The 19,646-nt window shown below is 41.3% G+C and overlaps 1 protein-coding gene across 3 annotated transcripts in view; it reads left to right on the top strand.

Moving 5' to 3' along the window:
• dock1 (dedicator of cytokinesis 1) overlaps positions 1–19,646 on the top strand; it is a 472,808-nt gene that overhangs the window by 424,797 nt on the left and 28,365 nt on the right. For all 3 annotated transcript variants that reach the window (XM_068002361.1, XM_068002362.1, XM_068002363.1), the window contains 2 exons: positions 11,177–11,353; positions 11,796–11,879. In XM_068002361.1, coding sequence (XP_067858462.1) covers positions 11,177–11,353; positions 11,796–11,879 — 261 coding nt within the window. The remainder of the gene's footprint in view (positions 1–11,176; positions 11,354–11,795; positions 11,880–19,646) is intronic.

The raw sequence follows: 19,646 nt of genomic DNA on the forward strand, positions 1-19,646 counted from the left end.
GCAAGGCCAGCATTTATTGCCCATCCCTAATTGCCCTTGAGAAGGTGGTGGTGAGCCGCCGCCTTGAACCACTGCAGCCCGTGTGGTGAAGGTTCTCCCACAGTGCTGTTAGGAAGGGAGTTCCAGGATTTTGATCCAGCGACGATGAAGGAACGGCGATATATTTCCAAGTCAGGATGGTCTGTGACTTGGAGGGGAACGTGCAGGTGGTGTTGTTCCCATGCGCTTGTCCTTCTAGGTGGTAGAGGTTGCGGGTTTGGGAGGTGCTGTCGAGAAAAACCTTGGCGAGTTGCTGCAGTGCATCCTGTGGATGGTACACACTGCAGCCACAGTGCGCCGGTGGTGAAGGGAGTGAATGTTTAGGGTGGTGGATGGGGTGCCAATCAAGCGGGCTGCTTTGTCCTGGATGGTGTCGAGATTCTTGAGTGTTGTTGGAGCTGCACTCATCCAGGCAATTGGAGAGTATTCCATCACACTCCTGGCTTGTGCCGTGTAGATGGTGGAAAGGCTTTGGGGTGTCAGGAGGTGAGTCACTCGCCACAGAATACCCAGCCTCTGACCTGCTCTTGTAGCCACGGTATTTATGTGGCTGGTCCAGTTAAGTTTCTGGTCAATAGTGACCCCCAGGATGTTGATGGTGGAGGATTCAGCGATTATAATGCCGTTGAATGTCATGGGGAGGTGGTTATACTCTCTCTTGTTGGAGATGGTCATTGTCTGGCACGAATGTTACTTGCCACTTATCAGCCCAATCCTGGATGTTGTCCAGGTCTTGCTGCATGCGGGCACGGACTGCTTCATTATCTGAGGGGTTGCGAATAGAACTGAACACTGTGCAATCGTCAGCGAACATCCCCATTTCTGACCTTATGATGGAAGGAAGGTCATTGATGAAGCAGCCGAAGATGGTTGGGCCTAGGGCACTGTGCTGAGGAAACCCTGCAGCAATGTCCTGGGGCTGAGATGATTGGCCTCCAACAACCACGACCATCTTCCTCTGTGCTAGGTATGACCCCAGCCATTGGATAGTTTTCCCCCGATTCTCATTGACTTCAATTCTACTAGGGCTCCTTGGTGCCACACTCGGTCAAATGCTGCCTTGATGTCAAGGGCAGTCACTCTCACCTCACCTCTGGAATTCAGCTCTTTTGTCCATGTTTGGACCAAGGCTGTAATGAGGTCTGGAGCCGAGTGGTCCTGGCGGAACCCAAACTGAGCATCGGTGAGCAGGTTATTGGTGAGTAAGTGCCATTTGACAGCACTGTCGACGACACCTTCCAGCACCTTGCTGATGATTGAGAGTAGACTGATGGGGCGGTAATTGACCGGATTGGATTTGTCCTGCTTTTTGTGGACAGGACATACCTATATTACTACAACTGCCCCCAAGAATTTTGATTTCATCTTTTGTGCTAAATGCTTTCTTTCCCCAAAACAACTCCCCATAAAATCTAGGTTTATTCAGTACTTGAATACTGCTTCTACACCTTGGGAGGCTCTCCTAACACTTCTCTCACATGACTCAAAACATTGCAAGAGAAAGCTTGTCTAATACTGTGGAACTCCTTACCTTCTTCATTCAATTTTCAGGCTTTTAAAATTCAAGCTTGGTGACCTCTAAACGCTACTGCTTGTTTCATCTTTTCTTCTCTTTTACTCTTGTCAACCTTGGTGGCCTCCAGCACTATTAGCCTTGATTTTTCACCTGGCTTCCTCAATTTTACAAAAGTGCACTGTGTACTCCAAGCCTGAAGATGTAAATCCTCAGAGATAATTCTCAATTTTTCTGTGTTACTTTGGTATGCTTTCTAATTATATGTGAAAATTGAACAAATGAACAGGAAAAATAGGTTATTTACCCACAGGTAGTCTCTCTCATGCTTTAAAGATCAATCTCAGATTCTACATACAAGGTTCCCATCCTGCATACTCCCTTCTTTTCTCATCTAGCATGATCTAGCATCTTGCTGCCTTTCATTGAAATGTTTCACAGCAAAGTTTATTACTAATGGCATGCTTCAGTGCACTTGCTGTTTCCTTCTCCAGATGAAAAACTGAGGGATTATCTCCAACTAAAACTGATATAGCATAGCTGGGGAGAAAATCACTCGGCACCAGTGGTCGGATTTTCTAAAAGGGATAGTGTCCCCTGGTGATCCCCCCTCTCTCCTTGCATGGAGGTAAAATTCTTTATGGAGGTTGATTTTCATTCAAAGAATGGGGTATGGTACCTATGGTGAGCTATCTACCATTAAATAATCAATCCTTTGAAAAGTTCCTTAATTGGAGTTAGGACCATCTGTACTTGTTAATCAGTTAGATTTAATGAATACTGTAACAGTGATATGATCTAGTAAGAACTCACTCAGTACTTTTTTTTAATTCATTCATGGGATGTGGGCATTGCTGGCAATTCCAGCATTTATTGCCCTTGAGAAGGTGGTGGTGAGCCACCTTGTTGAACCGCTGCAGTCCGTATGGTGAAGGTTCTCCCTCAGTGCTGTTAGGTAGGGAGTTCCAGGATTTTGACCCAGTGACGATGAAGGAATGGCGATATGTTTCCAAGTTGGGATGATGTGTGACTTGGAGGGGAACGTGACCGTGGTGTTGTTCCCATGTGCCTGCTGCCCTTGTCCTTCTAGGTGGTAGAGGTTGCGGGTTTGGGAGGTGCTGTCGAAGAAGCCTTGGCAAGTTGTAGGCAGTGCATCCTGTAAACGATACTCTACTCACTGCAACCATGGTGCATCGGTGGTGAAGGGAGTGAATGTTTACGGTGGTGGATGGGGTGCCAATCAAGCAGGCTGCTTTGCCCTGGACGGTATCGAGCTTCTTGAGTGTTGTTGGAGCTGCACTCATCCAGGCAAGTGGAGACTATTCCATCACACTCCTGGCTTGTGCCTTGTAGATGGTAGAAAGGCTTTAGGGAGTCAGGAGGTGAGTCACTCGCCGCAGAATACCCAGCCTCTGACCTGCTCTTGTAGCCACAGTATTTATGTGGCTGGTCCAGTTAAGTTTCTGGTCAATGGTGACCCCCAGGATGTTGATGGTGGGGGATTCGGCGATGGTAATGCCATTGAATGTCAAGGGGAGGTGGTTAGACTCTCTCTTGTTGGAGATGGTCATTGCGTGGCACTATCTTCCTTTGTGCTAGGTATGACTCCAGCCACTGGATAGTTTTCCCCCTGATTCCCATTGACTTCAATTTTACTGGGGCTCCTTTGTCCCACACTCGGTCAAATGCTGCCTTGATGTCTAGGGCAATCACTCTCACCTCATCTCTGGAATTCAGCTCTTTTGTCCATGTTTGGACCAAGGCTGTAATGGGGTCTGGAGCCGAGTGGTCCTGGCGGAACCTAAACTGAGCATCGGTGAGCAGGTTATTGGTGAGTAAGTGTTGCTTGCTAGCACTGTCGATGACACCTTCCATCACTTTCTTGATGATTGAGAGTAGACTGATGGGGCGGTAATTGGCCAGATTGGATTTGTCCTGCTTTTTTGTGGACAGGACATACCTGGGAAATTTTCCACATTGTCGGGTAGATGCCAATGTTGTAGCTGTACTGGAACATCGCAGCTAGTTCTGGAGCACAAGACTTCAGCAATACAGCCGGGATGTTGTCGGGGCCCATAGCTTTTGCTGTGTCCAATGCACTCAGCCGTTTCTTGATATCACGTGGAGTGAATCGAATTGGCTGAAGACTGGCTTCTGTGATGGAGGGGATATCGGGTTATCCTCACCATCACAGAAGCCAGATTCCCCTTTCTGTTTGTCACTGTTCTTGACAGCTGAAAATAATCAACAGAGTTGAGTAATGTAAAATGTAATCTTCCATGATTACCCTGCAGTTTTTGCTCATTAACTTACAGAAGAAATGTCACATATTTCTTGGACGGTTTCACCTCCCTTAGGAGGTGAAGATAGTTGGGAGATATACCTTAACTTGTACAGAGTGCGTGAAAGAAGCCAGCTTCGTAGAGAAAATTATATTTTCTTATTGCACTCTTCGTGTTCTCAATTGGCTTGAAATTCTTTGTAGCTAATAAAAATGAGAAATCTTGCATTTTGGCAGTTTTCAGTAATTTCTAACATTTATGATAACTGGAACAGGAGCAACTGTTGATGTGACAGTACAATATTGGCAGTGATTGATATTTGCATGTTCATGCTAATAGTTAGCACTTGGGATAATGATGAAAGGACAAGCACAAGGAAGGGACAGTAAAGTAATGTGGGACTACTACATTATAAAGGGATATATAGATTAAGCTGTAAAACAAGAAAGAAAGAAAACAAGATGAGTTTCACTTTCTGCTTGCTGATTACTATAAAGCACAACAACAGACTACATGCTGCTCGACTGCAAGTTGAAATGCAATACAGTGGCTGACCTCTAGCTTTGTGCTGGCATCTGTGAGATCTCTGTTCACGAAATGTGTCTGTGAAGTGCATTAATAAGGATTAGTAACAACTATAGCTATACAGTTCATTTTTCTTACTCTGTTTAAATCTACTAGCTGAAACCTTCTTTGGAAAACTTTGTTGATGTTGAGAAATGTCTGCATTAATCCTTTCCACAAAAATATTCAGCATTGCAACTGGAAAATTATTGAAAAGGCAGGAACTTTTTAACAAAGGGATAACTTTTCTTTGCGTTTACTAATTATATACTGGGGTTAAATCCTAGATATAGTGATATTTTATATTAGCATCTTAACAGTTTGTACCTGCTATTTTACATGATAGCTGTTTAGAGTGAAAATCAGAGTGTGAACTGCATAGTTGTATGTCAAAAATGCCAGTAACTATTAATAGTATGGTGAATGTGAATAGATTTGAGTAAGAATTATTTTGTTCACTTCAGTCCTTTGTCCTATTTTCCCCTCTCCTTAATTTTCATTGTTGTTGAACAGAAGGGTGAATTTCTATCACCCGTGTGCCATTAGGTTCTAAAATTTCTTCTGTTCTGTTTGAAACTTGCAGTCCGTTAATGCTGTCATTGTTTGGTGTGTTTAATTGGAATTACCTTTGGTAGATCTCATCAGATCATCTTATCTGCAAGAGTAGCTATTCATGGAGCAACGTTGCCTTAAAAGGCTTGGATGACCCTACAGTCCATTGATTTTCACTCACACTTTAACAGGATGGTGTGGAAGAAAGCTTTAATACTGTGTTTTTTTAAAATTATAATTTAACTAAGTTCTATGTCATTTAAAAGAGGAGATAACAAAACAATATTCTTGAATTTAAAATGAACTCCAGCATCTCATCTACAGTAGGTGTTCATGCATAAGGAATCAGACTGGCATCATTTTGCTGTTAATCATTTGCAAGAAGGCATCATTTTGTTTTGTCTGCCAATCTTGCCAGCCATCTGTGAACACTTCAACTGAGTTTTGCAAATGGGATATAAGACTTGCTATCATCAGGTTCTCAGTAACATTTGAAATTTGGCATGTGGGAATCTGACCATCTGTCCAACCATGATTAATAGCTTCTCACATCCATATCTCAAATTATTATGTTTACCAGACTCTTAAATATTAATGATATTGTACTCTTTTGTATATCAATATAATTCTACAAATACTAGTGTAGTCGAGCAATAAGTCTTTGAGGTTGGTGAGATGACCAAGGGAATGCTATAGCACACTCAGATGAGGTTGAAGATACTGCTGCACAATAATGGGAAACAAATTATTTTATATGCACAAAATTTATAGTGAATACTTTTTATTCTAAATTTGGACTTCTATTTATTAAACAATAAGCCATTTGAATTATTTTGCTACTGTTGCTTATTCAGATCACTGCTTACTGACATAAATCAATAGGAGATGAAGATTAAAGCAGTTCAAGTCTGCATGAGAACTTTTAGAATCGTAAGCAATATATTTATGCATATAGTTTTCATTGGGAGTGATTTTTCTTGGGGCCATCACCTGAATTCATTTATATGCAATAAAACATCTGAAAAAAAATCTTTTTAGGGTGCCTTTGTTCTATTCACATTTTAATTTATCAAAAGCTTTTCCTATCAGAGAGAGTTCCTTCTCTGTTAGAGTATTTTTGTGAGTACTTCTCACCATACTAGTTAATAAGCAAAATGATATTTACTGCAGAGATGATTGGAAATTCTTCATCAGGCACTCATAAAGTACTTAAGACACTTGTAATTAAATCTCTGCAAATGGTTGGACCCAAAGTAGCTTGGTTTCCATGGGAGCTGAATTTTAACAGTAATGTAAGATAATAACAGGATGACTATGTAAAATATTTTATTGAGTCATTGTAAATTTCACCCAGCAGTTATAAAATCTCTAGGTTTAGCCAGGGTTTTACACCAAGTTTTTTTTAAAGTCAACATTGTCGCATGAGCACATGAAAATACAGCATCAAAGCAGTTCATAAAGATTTACAACTGACTTTACGTAGTGCATATTTACATGTATACTTTTTAAATGATGCATAGCTAATACAGGTGTGCATGAATTCCATTTACAGTACTGATTTTGCAATGCTTTTATAAAGCCTGTCAAAAAGGCATGTTACATTGATCTTGTTAAGGAAAAAAAATGAAATGGCACATCATATTAAATTAGTTTAAAGTAAGGCAGCTGCTTCTTTAACCTGTTTCCATTATAGCATTGTTCCATAATTAAATTCAGTTTTAAATGGAAAGCTGACAGAAGGTTGTTTCAATGATGCAGAAAGTGTCTGGCACAGGGTAGAATATGGTTATGCCAAATAGGTGGCATCAGTTTACTAGCTGGCATTTATTGACAAAACTCTGTTTGCTATTCATTGAAGTAGGAGCATTTATTAGTAGCATTTCTTTAATACCACCCACACCTCTACTTCAGCTGGAAGAGAAAACTGTTTGACCATGACTATCAACCTGTGACTATCGTTCTGAAAATATTCAAACAGATTTTTTTTACTTAGCTTACTAACAAAAATTGATCATGGTTGCAACCATCCATATTACTTTCAAGCTTCCATAAGAAATGCTGAGTCCTCTCAATTACTTGAAGTGTCCTCTTCCAGGTTTTCATCCAACATGACAAATGATTTTTCTATCATTGTCATCTGACTTCCTGTCAGGAAATGGACATGCAAGGAACAACTTAATAAATTTTTTTTATTGAATTTTAATCAATCTTGATGAGGGACCTGCTAAATAAATTCTTGTTTAGTTGCACCTATTGATATTGACTTTTTTTGATGTGATTTGATCCATAATTTACATAACCTGTACTACATCAGTGATTAAACAACAACAACTTGCATTTATATAGCACCTTTAACATAGTAAAACGTCCCAAGGCACTAAACACTTAGCATTAGCAAAAACCAACAGACCTTTCTGTCAAAAATAAACAGTAAAACACAATTATATTTGTATATTCTTGTTTTGACATTTTGGTTTGTACTTGAATGAGAATCAGGATCTTCTGCATTAAGAGCTATCATAGTAGAATGGGAGATTATCTTTTGGAGTTTGCTTTTGCAACAATTGCAGAATATTTTTCAAATGAAGATGAAGCCACTGTAAAGCAAACTCAGCTATTAAATAGAAATCTAAACCTAGGCAAAATACAGAAGATGCTGGAAATCTGAAATAAAAACAGAAAATGCTGGAAACACTCAGCAGGTCAGACAGCACCTGTGGAGAGAGAAACAGAGTTAATATGGTTTCAGCTCGATGAACTTTCATCAGAACTGGAAGAAGTTAGAGATTTAGCAGTTTTTAAGCAAGTGCAGAGCCAGGGAAAAAAGTTGGCCGGGTTGGGGGTGGGGGAGAGAACAAAGGGAAAGGTTTGTGATAGGGTGGAAAGCAGGAGTGATTAAATGGCAAAAGGGATGATGATGCAGGACAAAAGGGGGTAGTAATGGGACAAGTAAAGAAACAAAAGATGGGTCCAGAGGATGTGTAAATGGTTACAGCAGAACCATTATCAGCACCTGCTGTCAGAGAAAATGGAAGTGGTGGTTATGATCTAAAGTTGTTGAACTCAATGTTGAGGCCGAACATTTAGAAAGCTAAACCTGGTGAGTTCCGGGCTCACTGGTGGCAGGATTACAATATCAGCATGTCATTGCCATATTTCAGTGACATTTCAGTCAGTCCGTGGCTTTGTTGTAAAAATTAGAAGATTATCATTTAAGGAAACCTAACTACACCCTGTAATAATTTAATCCATTACCAAAAGGAATATTCTGATTTGAACATCCAAAAAAACAGAACCAAACATCTTACTATCTGATTAGATATTTTGACTACAAGCTGTCAATTCTAATATGTTACAGGGTAAAATGTATTTCTACAATTTAATCACAGAATGAATTCTTAAATTAGATGTTCATTGTTCACAGTGAAGCTTATTTGAGTTTTGACTGATAGTTTGCTCTGTAGTTGAGAAGAGAACAACAACAACTTGCATTTATATTGCACCTTTAACGTAGTAGAACTTTCCAAGGCGCTTCACAGGACCATTACCAAACAAAATTTGACACCGAGCTACATAAGGAGATAATAGGGCAGGTGGTCATAGAGGTAGGTATTAAGGAGCATCTTAAAGGAGGATAGGGAGATAGAGAGGCGGAGAGGTTTAGGGAGGGAATTCCAGAGCTTAGGGCCTAGGCAGCTGAAGCACGGCCGCCAATAGTGGAGCGATTAAAATCGGGGATGCGCAAGAGTCAAGAATTGGAGGAGCACAGAGATCTCGGAGGGTTGTAGGGCTGGAGGAGGTTACAGACATAAGGAGGGGTGAGGCCATGAAGGGGTTTGAAAACACGGATGAGAATTTTAAAATCGAGGCGTTGCCGGATGGGAGCCATTGTAGGTCAGTGAGCACAGGGGTGATGGGTGAATGGGACTTGGTGCAAGTTAGGATATGGGCAGCAGAGTTTTGGATGAGATCAAGTTTATGGAGGGTAGAAAATGGGAGGCCGGCCAGGAGAGCATTGGAATAGTCAAGTCTGGAGGTAACAAAGGCATGGATGAGTGTTTCAGTATTAGTTCAGCTGAGGCAGGGGCGGAGGTGGAAGTAGGCGGCTTTGGTGATGGAGTGGATATGTGGTTGGAAACTCATCTCACGGTCAAATAGGGTCAAGGTTGTGAATGGTCTGGTTCAGCCTCAGGATCGAGTCGGTCGCTAGGGAACGGAGTCTGTGGCAGCGTCCGAAGACAATGGCTTTGGTCTTTCCAATATTTAGTTGGAAGAAATTTTTGCTCATCCAGTACTGGATGTTGGACAAGCAGTGTGTCAAATCAGAGACAGTGGAGGGGTCAAGAGAGGTGGTGGTGAGATAGAGCTAGGTGTCATCAGTGCACATGTGGAACCTGACGTGTTTTCAGATGATGTCGTCAAGGGGCAGCCTGTGGATGAGAAAAAGGAGCAGACCAAGGATAGATCCTTGGGGGACTCCAGACGTAAGGTGCGGGAGCGGGAAGAGAAGCCATTGCAAGTGATTCTCTGGCTACAGCTGGATATATAATAATGGAACCAGGCGAGCGCAGTCTCACCCAGCTGGACGTTGGAGGAAGATGGTGTGGTCAACCGTATCAAAGGCTGCCGACAGGTCAAGAAGGATAAGGAGGGATAGTTGCACAATTACAACACAATTACAGTATCACAGGACTTCCAGAAATAAAATCAATGTAAAGTTTAATTCTGTTTTTATTGTTTTTTTAAATAAACATGTTATGCCTGATCACGGCCTGGAGTTTCCTCCATGGGCACAAATCTGAAGTTAGACCCAAAAATGTGCCCAATGTTGCACTCATTTTGCCAATGTCAAAAAATGCCCAAGTATCCTCCCAATCTCATTAGAATACACGTGAAGTTTAAGTATTCATAAATCAGCGGAAATCAGTGTAAACAGAGCCCAAAAAACACCGAGTCCACGCCAATACATTTCTTTTTTGACTCCTAAAATTTAAGTTTCAACTAATTTGATCTTCATTCATGCACATCAGGCACAGCATGTTTAAGAAACTACAATTGGGGAAGCTTTTCAATTTTTAATGTGACTTATAGTTATGCCATAAAAATGCATTATAAGAAACAGAAAGTATAGTGCAGGTCTCAAGTGAGAATACATTTTTAAAAACACTCAAAAAATTGCAAATAAAAGATGAGAAAATGGCTCTCTTTACTGCTGCGCCTGAAAATCTGGTCACAGTGTTGTGAGATGGATACTACTGAACAAGCACAATTGGAGGATACTTGCATTTAAGAGGCGGGTCATGGCCAGTTTTGAGGGCGGAGACTCGTTCCAACGGAGGGTTTGAACGTCAAGAGTTCAAACTTGAACGGACGTAAAAGATTGTGAGACTTGGACATATTGGAGTGACGTGCGTAACTCACACCCAAAATTCCATGATCTATTAGGCCACATAGTTTATTTGCGCCCAGAATACGAATGTATCTGGGCGCAAATACAAAGGAAACTCCAGGCCCACATGTTTCTCGACAGACTCCACCTGCTGGCGTAGTATTGATATTACATGGAATATCTATTAGGGAATAAAATCTATTGTTATATGCTTGGCATATTCAATGGTGTTGGCTATAATGGCATTAGACGGATAGTTTTATATAGGCTGTGTTTTAATATTTTAATGATGGTTGTAGAGTTGAATCATAACTCAACTGAAATGCAAGAGCTTGATTATACTTGACAGGATTTTTATAATCCAGTGAGCAATATTATAACAAAGTTTCAAGCAAACTAAATCATATTAATTTGTTTAATTTTATATAACTCACCTGAATGTACCTTTAGGCAAAAATCTTAGCTTGGTGACTTCTAAGGGAAATCACTGTGAGGAATATAACCCCTTGGAGCTGATGTAATCAGAAATAGTTGTGTCTCATGACTTTTAACCAGCAAATTCTAGTCCAAGGGATTATAAACTATTTGAGTCCTGAATTTCCTTTGCAGTTTGTAGATTGTAGAACAAGTATTATTGCTAATTATCATAGAGGAGAAGATTAAAGAACTGAACATGAAAACATTTATTGACTAACTTAAATAAAATATAAAATACCTTAATATAGCTTTCTGAACATGGTACTAAAATATCAGAACTCGTTCAGAACTTAATGAGATAATAATTACTTAAAGCAGAAAATACCACTTTGAAGGTTATATATTTTATTGTTTTTGCAGGTCGAGATAAGTCCTTTGGAGAATGCAATAGAAACAATGCAGTTAACAAATGGGAAGATCAATAACATGGTTCAACAGCACATGAATGATCCAAACCTGCCTATTAACCCTCTCTCTATGTTGCTGAATGGAATTGTGGATCCTGCAGTAATGGGGGGTTTCACCAATTATGAAAAGGTTTGTTCACTGAAGTTTTCCCTTCTTTTCTGTTTAATACTGCAGATGTCAAAGTTCTAAAACCTTTTTTAAATTGCAGTATCGGTATGCATTGAATAATGAGATTAATCTTAAGCTTACCCCACCTATTATGTACATAAATAATTTTTCTCTGGTACTGTATTTTCATCCTACATAAAACTCATTTAATTTTAGCGATGGTGTAGATAAGTTAAACCTTTTTACTTATTTTTCTGCATTTAATGTTCTTTGGAAATTCTTTCTTGTGTGTTTACTAAAGCTTATAGTTAGAAGCTAATCAGCTTGATTCCCCCATCACATATTTCCAACTATTAGAGCTTCACTTCCAGGGTTGCAAGCTCCATTATGAAAATATTGCTTAAAAATAGATTTCTAATTGTTTGTAATAAAACTGCATGAAAGTGTTCCTTTCTCATATCAGGCATTCTTCACTGAAAAATACATGCAAGAACACCCTGAAGACCATGAGAAGATTGAAAAGCTCAAGGACCTCATAGCGTGGCAGGTAAAACCTATATAATTTTAAATACCTGAGATGCTGGATACATTGAAAGGAATAAACCAACATCACCTGAGACAGAAAATGAGCACTGCATTTTTCCTGGTGAAAAGATGTCTTTCACTTCACCTGGCTGAATGAACATCACAAGATCATGAGCACCAGACTGTGACCCAGAAATGTCAGTAGATAGTCCCATATGGGACTAAAAAGACTCAATAGCATCTCTGTTAATGTATTTTTTCCACATGGTAACTTGCTTATACAATCATAGCCTGATGTACTTCAGTGGCATCTTTGGTAACATCTATAATAGGATTTCAAAAATTAGTAATTATATAAAATAAACTGAAGTTTAGTTTAAGGAATTAAACACTTTTTACTATAGATTTAAAATTAGCATTTGGAAAAGAAGCTAGTTAGTGAAAACTGGTGAAATGATCTGATAATTAAAAGGGATTGTGTCATCTGACAAAAAGAAGTGCAACAATATAAAAAGCTCTATTTGTAAGTATGTGTATACACATTGACATTACTGTATCGGTGCCAAATTTTGTTTGATAACGCTCCTGTGAAGCACTTTGGGACATTTTACTACGTTAAAGGTGCTATATAAGTACAACTTGTTGTTGTTACATCACTCGTGCCTCCCAATGTGTCTGCCTCCCAATGTGTCCCAGATTGTGTGGAGTGTTCCAGTTTTTAAAAAATGATCATACCTGCCCAATAGCCCTGCAACAATCGTACATTTAACAGTACTCATTAAATAGCTGTGAGTGAAGAATGAGTACTATGGCCTCTTTACCTCTTATAGATATCACTATTAACGGATACACACAATATTGTAAGTGTTTTAAAATGTTTTTGTTTTAGAGTGAATTGGAAGAATCCAGGTTCAATCTCTAACAAACTTTTTCTTAAATGAGCTGTACTAAGCAGGCAGACTATGAGTAGAAAAGCATCTCCCCATAGGAGGAACAGAAAACCAAGTCAGGATTCAAAGAAAAATCTATCCCTCTTGCATATCCTACCAGGGTCTGAGGGACTGAACTAAAACCAGCACAGAAAAGGGGGCAGCCTTGACTGGTATCACTGCTAAAAGGAGATTTGGAGCTGGAGCCATTGCTGAAAGATCCACTTAAATCAATTTAATGAATTATGCCAAAACTATAAATGTTTAGAGTTTAGAAAGAAAGGACCATTAAATCCTGTTGAAAGCCTTTTCAGCGTCCTCAGATATTGCACAAGAAGGGGCACTGATGTCACCATTAGTAACAGTAATATTGGACAACCTATGGAGGCTATCGGAAAATCTTCTATCCTTAACTGATGCTACTTGACCTAGGTGGACAATGAAGAGGAGCAGCCTTCCAGCCATTACATAGAATTTTACAGCACAGAAACAGGCCATTCAGCCCAACAGATCAATGCCAGTGTTTATGCTCCACATGAGCCTACTTCATCTCACTCTATCAGCATATCCATCTATTCCTTTCTCCCTCATGTGTTTATCTAGCTTCCCCTTAAATGCATCTATGTTAGTTGCCTCATCTGCTCCTTGTGGTAGCGAGTTCCACATTCTCACTACTCTCTGAGTAAAGAAGTTTCTCCTGAATTCCTTATTGGATTTGTTAGTGACTGTCTTATATTTATGGCCCATAGTTTTGGACTCCCCCACAAGTGGAAACATCTTCTCTACGTCTACCCTATTGAATCCCTTCATAATTCTAGAGAAAAGAGCCCCAGCCTGTTCAGTCTTTCCTGATAGTTGTACACACTCAGTTCTGGTATCATCCTTGTAAATATTTTTCGCACTTTCTCCAGTGCTTCTGTATCCTTTTTGTAAAATGGACACTAGAACTGTGCACAGTACTCTAAAGTGTGGTCCATCCAAGGTTGTATATAAGTTTAACATAACTTCTCTGCTTTTGAATTCTATTCCAAAATGCACCACCTCACACTTATCAATATTGAAATTCATTTACCATTTACAAGTTTGTTGATGTCTTCTTGTATTTTGTCCCAGTCTTGCTCAGTATCAACTATATCCCCCAATTTGGTGTCACCCGCAAATTTTAAAATTGTACTTCAGCGTCCAAATCAGTTATGTAAATAGTGAACAACAGTAGTCCCAGCACCGATCCCCGTAGAACATCACTTCCCACCTTCAGCCAGGATTCTAACATCTGCAACATTTTGCAATCCTCATTAAGGAGGGAGATGGTTGTTTATTTTATGCCATATCCCCAAAGTCCATGGCATCCCTGCCTTCTTTCTATATCCCCCCCTGATTTGGACTGTGTTTAATAAGTCTGGTAAATGCTCCATCAGTCTAGCTTCCTCAGAAATGTCAAATGATATTGGGATAATGGTAGAGCTAATTTAAAAAAAATTAAAACTTGCTGAAAAACCATGAACTCCCAGTATGCAAGGGAAAAGAGCTGATTATTCTATTCATTTTATTTAAGATCAGAATGTTTCAATAGGATATGTTGCTCAGACATAAAGGAGAGCTGGCATTTAAAATCATACCTTTTAGATTATGACCCATTGGACAGTGAAAAGTGTGATTTTGACCTCCTTAGGATGTGCATTTGTGAAATAGACCCATCTCACCCATCATTAGCTACATTTGGGCAAAGGTTTGGCTTGATTCTATGTTAACTCATATAGTACTACTCATTGTCCTGAAGCACTTCCTGATTTTGACCTAATTTTTGCATCAAGGATTGACCAATTGCATCCTCAAGGTGACCATATCAATCTTCACAATCTAGGCTGTTGGTCGCAAAGTAGGTCTTTAAAGATAGTTTTCAGTTGATCCACCTTCAAAATGGATAGTGGGAGAAGTGAGATAAAAGTATAGTAATAAAAACATTTCAAACTTCAATTAGTGAGTATGGATTAAAATAGACAAAATTTGGGTGGAAAGAATAAAATTAAAATAAAAAAGGGGGCTGAAAGAGAATAGAAAAAAGCATGGCAAATTAAAAGCTACTTAAAATTGTACTTTGTGTTTCATTTAGTAGTTAATATTACAGTAATAACATTATTATTGTTTAAGTAGCTTTATTATTGTAGAATTATTCCAACGCCACAACCAGCTGGCATAGAGAGGTCAGAATTTTCCTGAACCTTCCAAAAGGTTAAGACACTAGGATCTCTTTAAAGTGTGAACAGAAAACACAACTACAAATTAGAAACCCTGAAGCAAGACTTGGAATTGGAAGGACTTCATTTTTCTCCTACAGAATAGTTGAAATAGGGACTAGACACCCAGTTGATGCTGTGTCAATTAACATTTACGAAAAGAGCTGGATGAATGTCTCGTTAGGAACATGATTAACATTATAAAGACAAGCACAAATAGAGATAATTAAATGCTGTGTGCAATGTGCTGGTTTCTGAGATAATGACCCCGACGTTTACGGGAGGGTGCGGGGGAACGCGATAGCGCAGGGGAAACCGGGCAAGGCCAGGGACCAGAGGTCCTGCCGAATTTAACGGCAGGACCTTATTAGAATTTTTTTCTTCCGTTTCCCGCCCGGCAGCCAGCCAAATTGGCTGGTTGCTGAGTGGGAAAACCAGCAGCAGGAGACTGCAGCCGGGACTCTTGGGGACAGTCTCTGGCAGTCGGGAGGGGATCGTGGGGCAGGCTACAGATCGGGGCTCAGGGGAATCAGAGATCGCGGGGCTGGCTGCAGATCGTGGCTTGGGGGGATTGTGGGGCAGGCTGCAGATCGAGGGTCAGGGATCGCAGGGCAGGCTACAGATCAAGGGTCGGGGATCGAGGGTCGTGGATCGCAGGGCAGGCTACAGATCGAGGGTCGGGAATCGCAGGGCAGGCTACAGATCGAGGGTCGGGGATCGCAGGGCAGGCTACAGATCGAGGGTCGGGGATCGCAGGGCAGGCTACAGATCGAGGGTCGGGGATCGAGGGTCGTGGATCGCAGGGCAGGCTACAGATCGAGGGTCGGGAATCGCAGGGCAGGCTACAGATCGAGGTCGGGGATCGCAGGGCAGGCTACAGATCGAGGGTCGGGGATCGCAGGGCAGGCTACAGATCGAGGGTCGGGGATCGCAGGGCAGGCTACAGATCGAGGGTCGGGGATCGCAGGGCAGGCTACAGATCGAGGGTCGGGGATCGCAGGGCAGGCTACAGATCGAGGGTCGGGGATCGCGGGGCAGGCTACAGATCGAGGGTCGGGGATCGCGGGGTAGGCTACAGATCGAGGGTCGGGGATCGCGGGGTAGGCTACTGGCTTGGGTGGGGAAATTGCCGATTGCTGCTGGGGCTAGGGAAAGGCCGCGATCAGTAGAAGGGAGGCCAAAGGCTTCCTTGAGGGTCTGGGGGGAGCACTCCGGCTCCTCCTGGCCCACAAGGAGTGCTATGAAATGCACTTAACTTCTGGAGCCGGCAGCTCTCGCCGCCATTTCGCTGTCGGGTTTCCCGAACCCTGTGTAACCCGGCTGGTAATGGTTAAATTTATATCAGGCCCCTAATTGCACTGTGGGAGCATAATTTAAATATGTTAATGAAGTGTTCCGCCTCTCCAATACGGGGCACTCGCACGCCTCGCTACCTGCCGCCATCAAAATGGGGTTGGGGTCTTGTTTTGCGATTTTAAGCGTATAGCCACCCACCCCTCCGCCCGTCTTGGGAGGTTAATATCGAGGCCAATAGGTCCATGGAAATGCCATAACAGGGAAGGAAATTCTGGACCTGGGTGATGTCCCCGGCAGATTTGGACTCTCAGGGAAGTCATCATTGCTCCCCCACTCAGGTTTCAGGTTCGAATGGCAGATTGGGCTCCCCCCGGTCACAGAGTCGAACCTGCTAATTTAAAGAGGCGGTGTCCTTACCACCTAGGAATTAAAATTTGGATTTGGCCAGACGGGGCAGGAAAGTCCCCTGCTTCATTTTAACTCCCGCTGCACCTGGTTTCCGCCAGGTGGAGGAGTTAAAATCGAGGCCATGGTCTCAACGTACTTTGGGTGAAGCAGAACTAGAAGCCTGAAGCCACTTTAGTATAAAAGGGTTATGATTGGAACTATTATGAATTGCAGTGTCCCTATTGCATTGTTTTGTTGGACACTATTGAGAATGTAGTTAAAATTGGATGTCAAAATCAAACCAAGGCATAGTAGCTACATCTGCTACCTGTAACGATACAAAAAAGAGGTTTTATGCTTTGTACAAATTGCATTGTATGCTGCATAATGACCTGCATCAACTGCTAAGCACAGAAAATTTATGCTGCATCATTTAATGAGATTATCCAATGTTTTTGGATATGCCATGATTTCAGTCAAGATCCTGTTTTAGTTACAAAAGCTGTCCTTACAAGGAATAGAGTTCTGCCATTACACGGTTCAAATAACTTGTAAAAAAATGTGTGGGGGAGTTTCTGAACTTTAAGATTGTTTAAAAACATATTTGTTTTATCCCTGCAGCTGTACAAATCTGCACAAAGCTTCTTCCTCAAATCTGTATCTCGTCTTATTTACCATCTGCCCACGCATCATTCTATGCCCTTAGTCATGCAAGAGAATGCTACTGGGGCACAACCTCCCACTCGCCACCAAATCATTTTCCAGCAAGTATTTGAAATATAGATTGTGACTTCTTGCACTTTCAAATTAAGGTAGATTAAAAAACTTAATCTATAAAATAAAACCTAATTCATCAAATAAGAAATAAAACCATGCTATTGATAATTACAGGGGTACTTCAATTTTTTTCTAAATGGTAACCAAACATGTATCAAAATAAAAACCTAAAATGTTGGAATACTTTACAAAGAAGATGATGGAAGTAAGCTGATTGAAGTGATAACTGCTGTAATTTTATGTACATATTAGCTGATGCCTCATGGAATTTGGCGACTGTATAAGAACAGGTGTTACACCAAGTAGTGTTATCAGGGATATTGATTATCAGCATTAGGGGCAGCCCAAGGATCTGAGAGCACAGGAGAGGAGGCTCAGTTCTGGCAGAACTAGGTTGGGGACTTGGGGTCTAGTGATTTGGAGGGAAGGAGCACTGCAAAGAGGGGTTCTGGGAGCAATAGGGAAGCTACTGGGATGGGGACCCTCGTCTGGGAGCATTGGGAAGGGAGGTTCCTGTGTCTGTGATTATTAGAGGTAATCCTGGGATCAGGAATTACTGCAAGGGGGTCTTTAGCAACCTGGAGCATTAGGGAAGGTAGAGAGGCCTGAGAGCACTGGGAGGGCAGGCTGGAATTTGTGACGCTCATATCCTAGGAATTACTTTTTTAAAAAATACCGCCGCAGCATGTGCCTGCCACTTATACCCTCCTAGGGTTGGAGGAGAGACTTAGAAATTCTTCCTCAACATTCTCCTAATTGAGCATATGATGGTTCGGTCTGAACTTCCAAAGTATAGACTTCCACACAACAATTCCAATAGGGAGAGTCCCACGGGCACCAGAAGCAGTGCACGATGCTTCATTTTCTATTCTGTGCAGACTTTTTGGATTAATACAGAATATTGAGGTATTCAAATCCCTCCATGGCCTACCCCCTCCCCATCTCCGTAATCTCCACCAGCCCTACAACCCCCCTCGCCGAGATCTCTGCGCTCTTCCAGTTCTGGCCTCTTGCGCATCCCCGATTTCCATCGCTCCATCATTGGTGGCCATACCTTCAGCTGCCTAGGCCTTAAGCTCTGGAATTTCCTCCCTAAACCTCTCCGCCTCTTTACCTCTCTTCCTTTACACCTTAACACCTACCTTTTTGGCCAAGCTCTTGATCACCTGTCCTAATATCTCCTTATGGGACTCGGTGTCAAATTTTGTCTGATAACGCTCCTGTGAAGCGCCATGGGATGTTTTTACTACGTTAAACGTGCTATATAAATGCAAATTGTTGTTGTTGTGTAGCAGCTTCTGTCTTCCTGGTATAAACATAGAATCTGGCATCGGCACCAGCAGCTCTTGTGGTTCTATTGCAGACCTGATCTGGTGGTGAACCATTGATTGGAGACAGTGGACATTGGCACAGACTCAGTCACTCTCATCCAGTCTGCTGCTCTGCACTTTCAGGACCAACAGATAAACTTTCTCTCACAGCTTTCTAATTGATTGAATTGGCTGCCATATTTTCTTAGCTGAGAGTTCCTTTGGTTCCTCAGTGGCAGAGACTTGCTCTGTACTGTATCTGCTATTGTCTGTACGCAATGTTACACTGCGTTTATTAGTGAACGGAATTGAACAGATATTTTGCGTCCATCTTCACTGTAGAGGATACAAATAACGTGCCAGAAATAATTGTGAATCAAGAGGTGAAAGGGAGGGAGGAACTTAAAACATTTACAATCACCAGGGAAAGGATTCTAAAAAAATTATTAGAACTAAAAGCTGACAAGTCCCCAGGTCCTGATGGACTTCATCCTAAGGTCTTAAAAGAAATGGTTGCAGAGATAGTAGATGTATTGGTATTAATTTTCCAAAATTCCTTAGATTCTGGAAGGGTTCCATCAGCTTGGAAAATAACGAATGTAACTCCTCTATTCAAGAAAGGAAGGAGACAAAAAGCAGGAAACTACAGGCCAGTTAGCTTAACATCTGTTATAGGGAAAATGCTAGAATCTACTATTAAGGAGGTTATAGCAGGGTACTTAGAAAATCTCAATGCAATCAGGCAGAGTCAACAAGGCTTTGTGAAAGAAAAATCGTGTTTGACTAATTTATTAGAGTTCTTTGAGGAAGTAACAAGCGACGTGGATAAAGGGGATCCTGTGTCTGTGGTGTA

The sequence above is a fragment of the Heptranchias perlo genome, chromosome 21 (assembly GCF_035084215.1).
Source record: "Heptranchias perlo isolate sHepPer1 chromosome 21, sHepPer1.hap1, whole genome shotgun sequence".
Lineage (NCBI taxonomy): Eukaryota > Metazoa > Chordata > Chondrichthyes > Hexanchiformes > Hexanchidae > Heptranchias > Heptranchias perlo.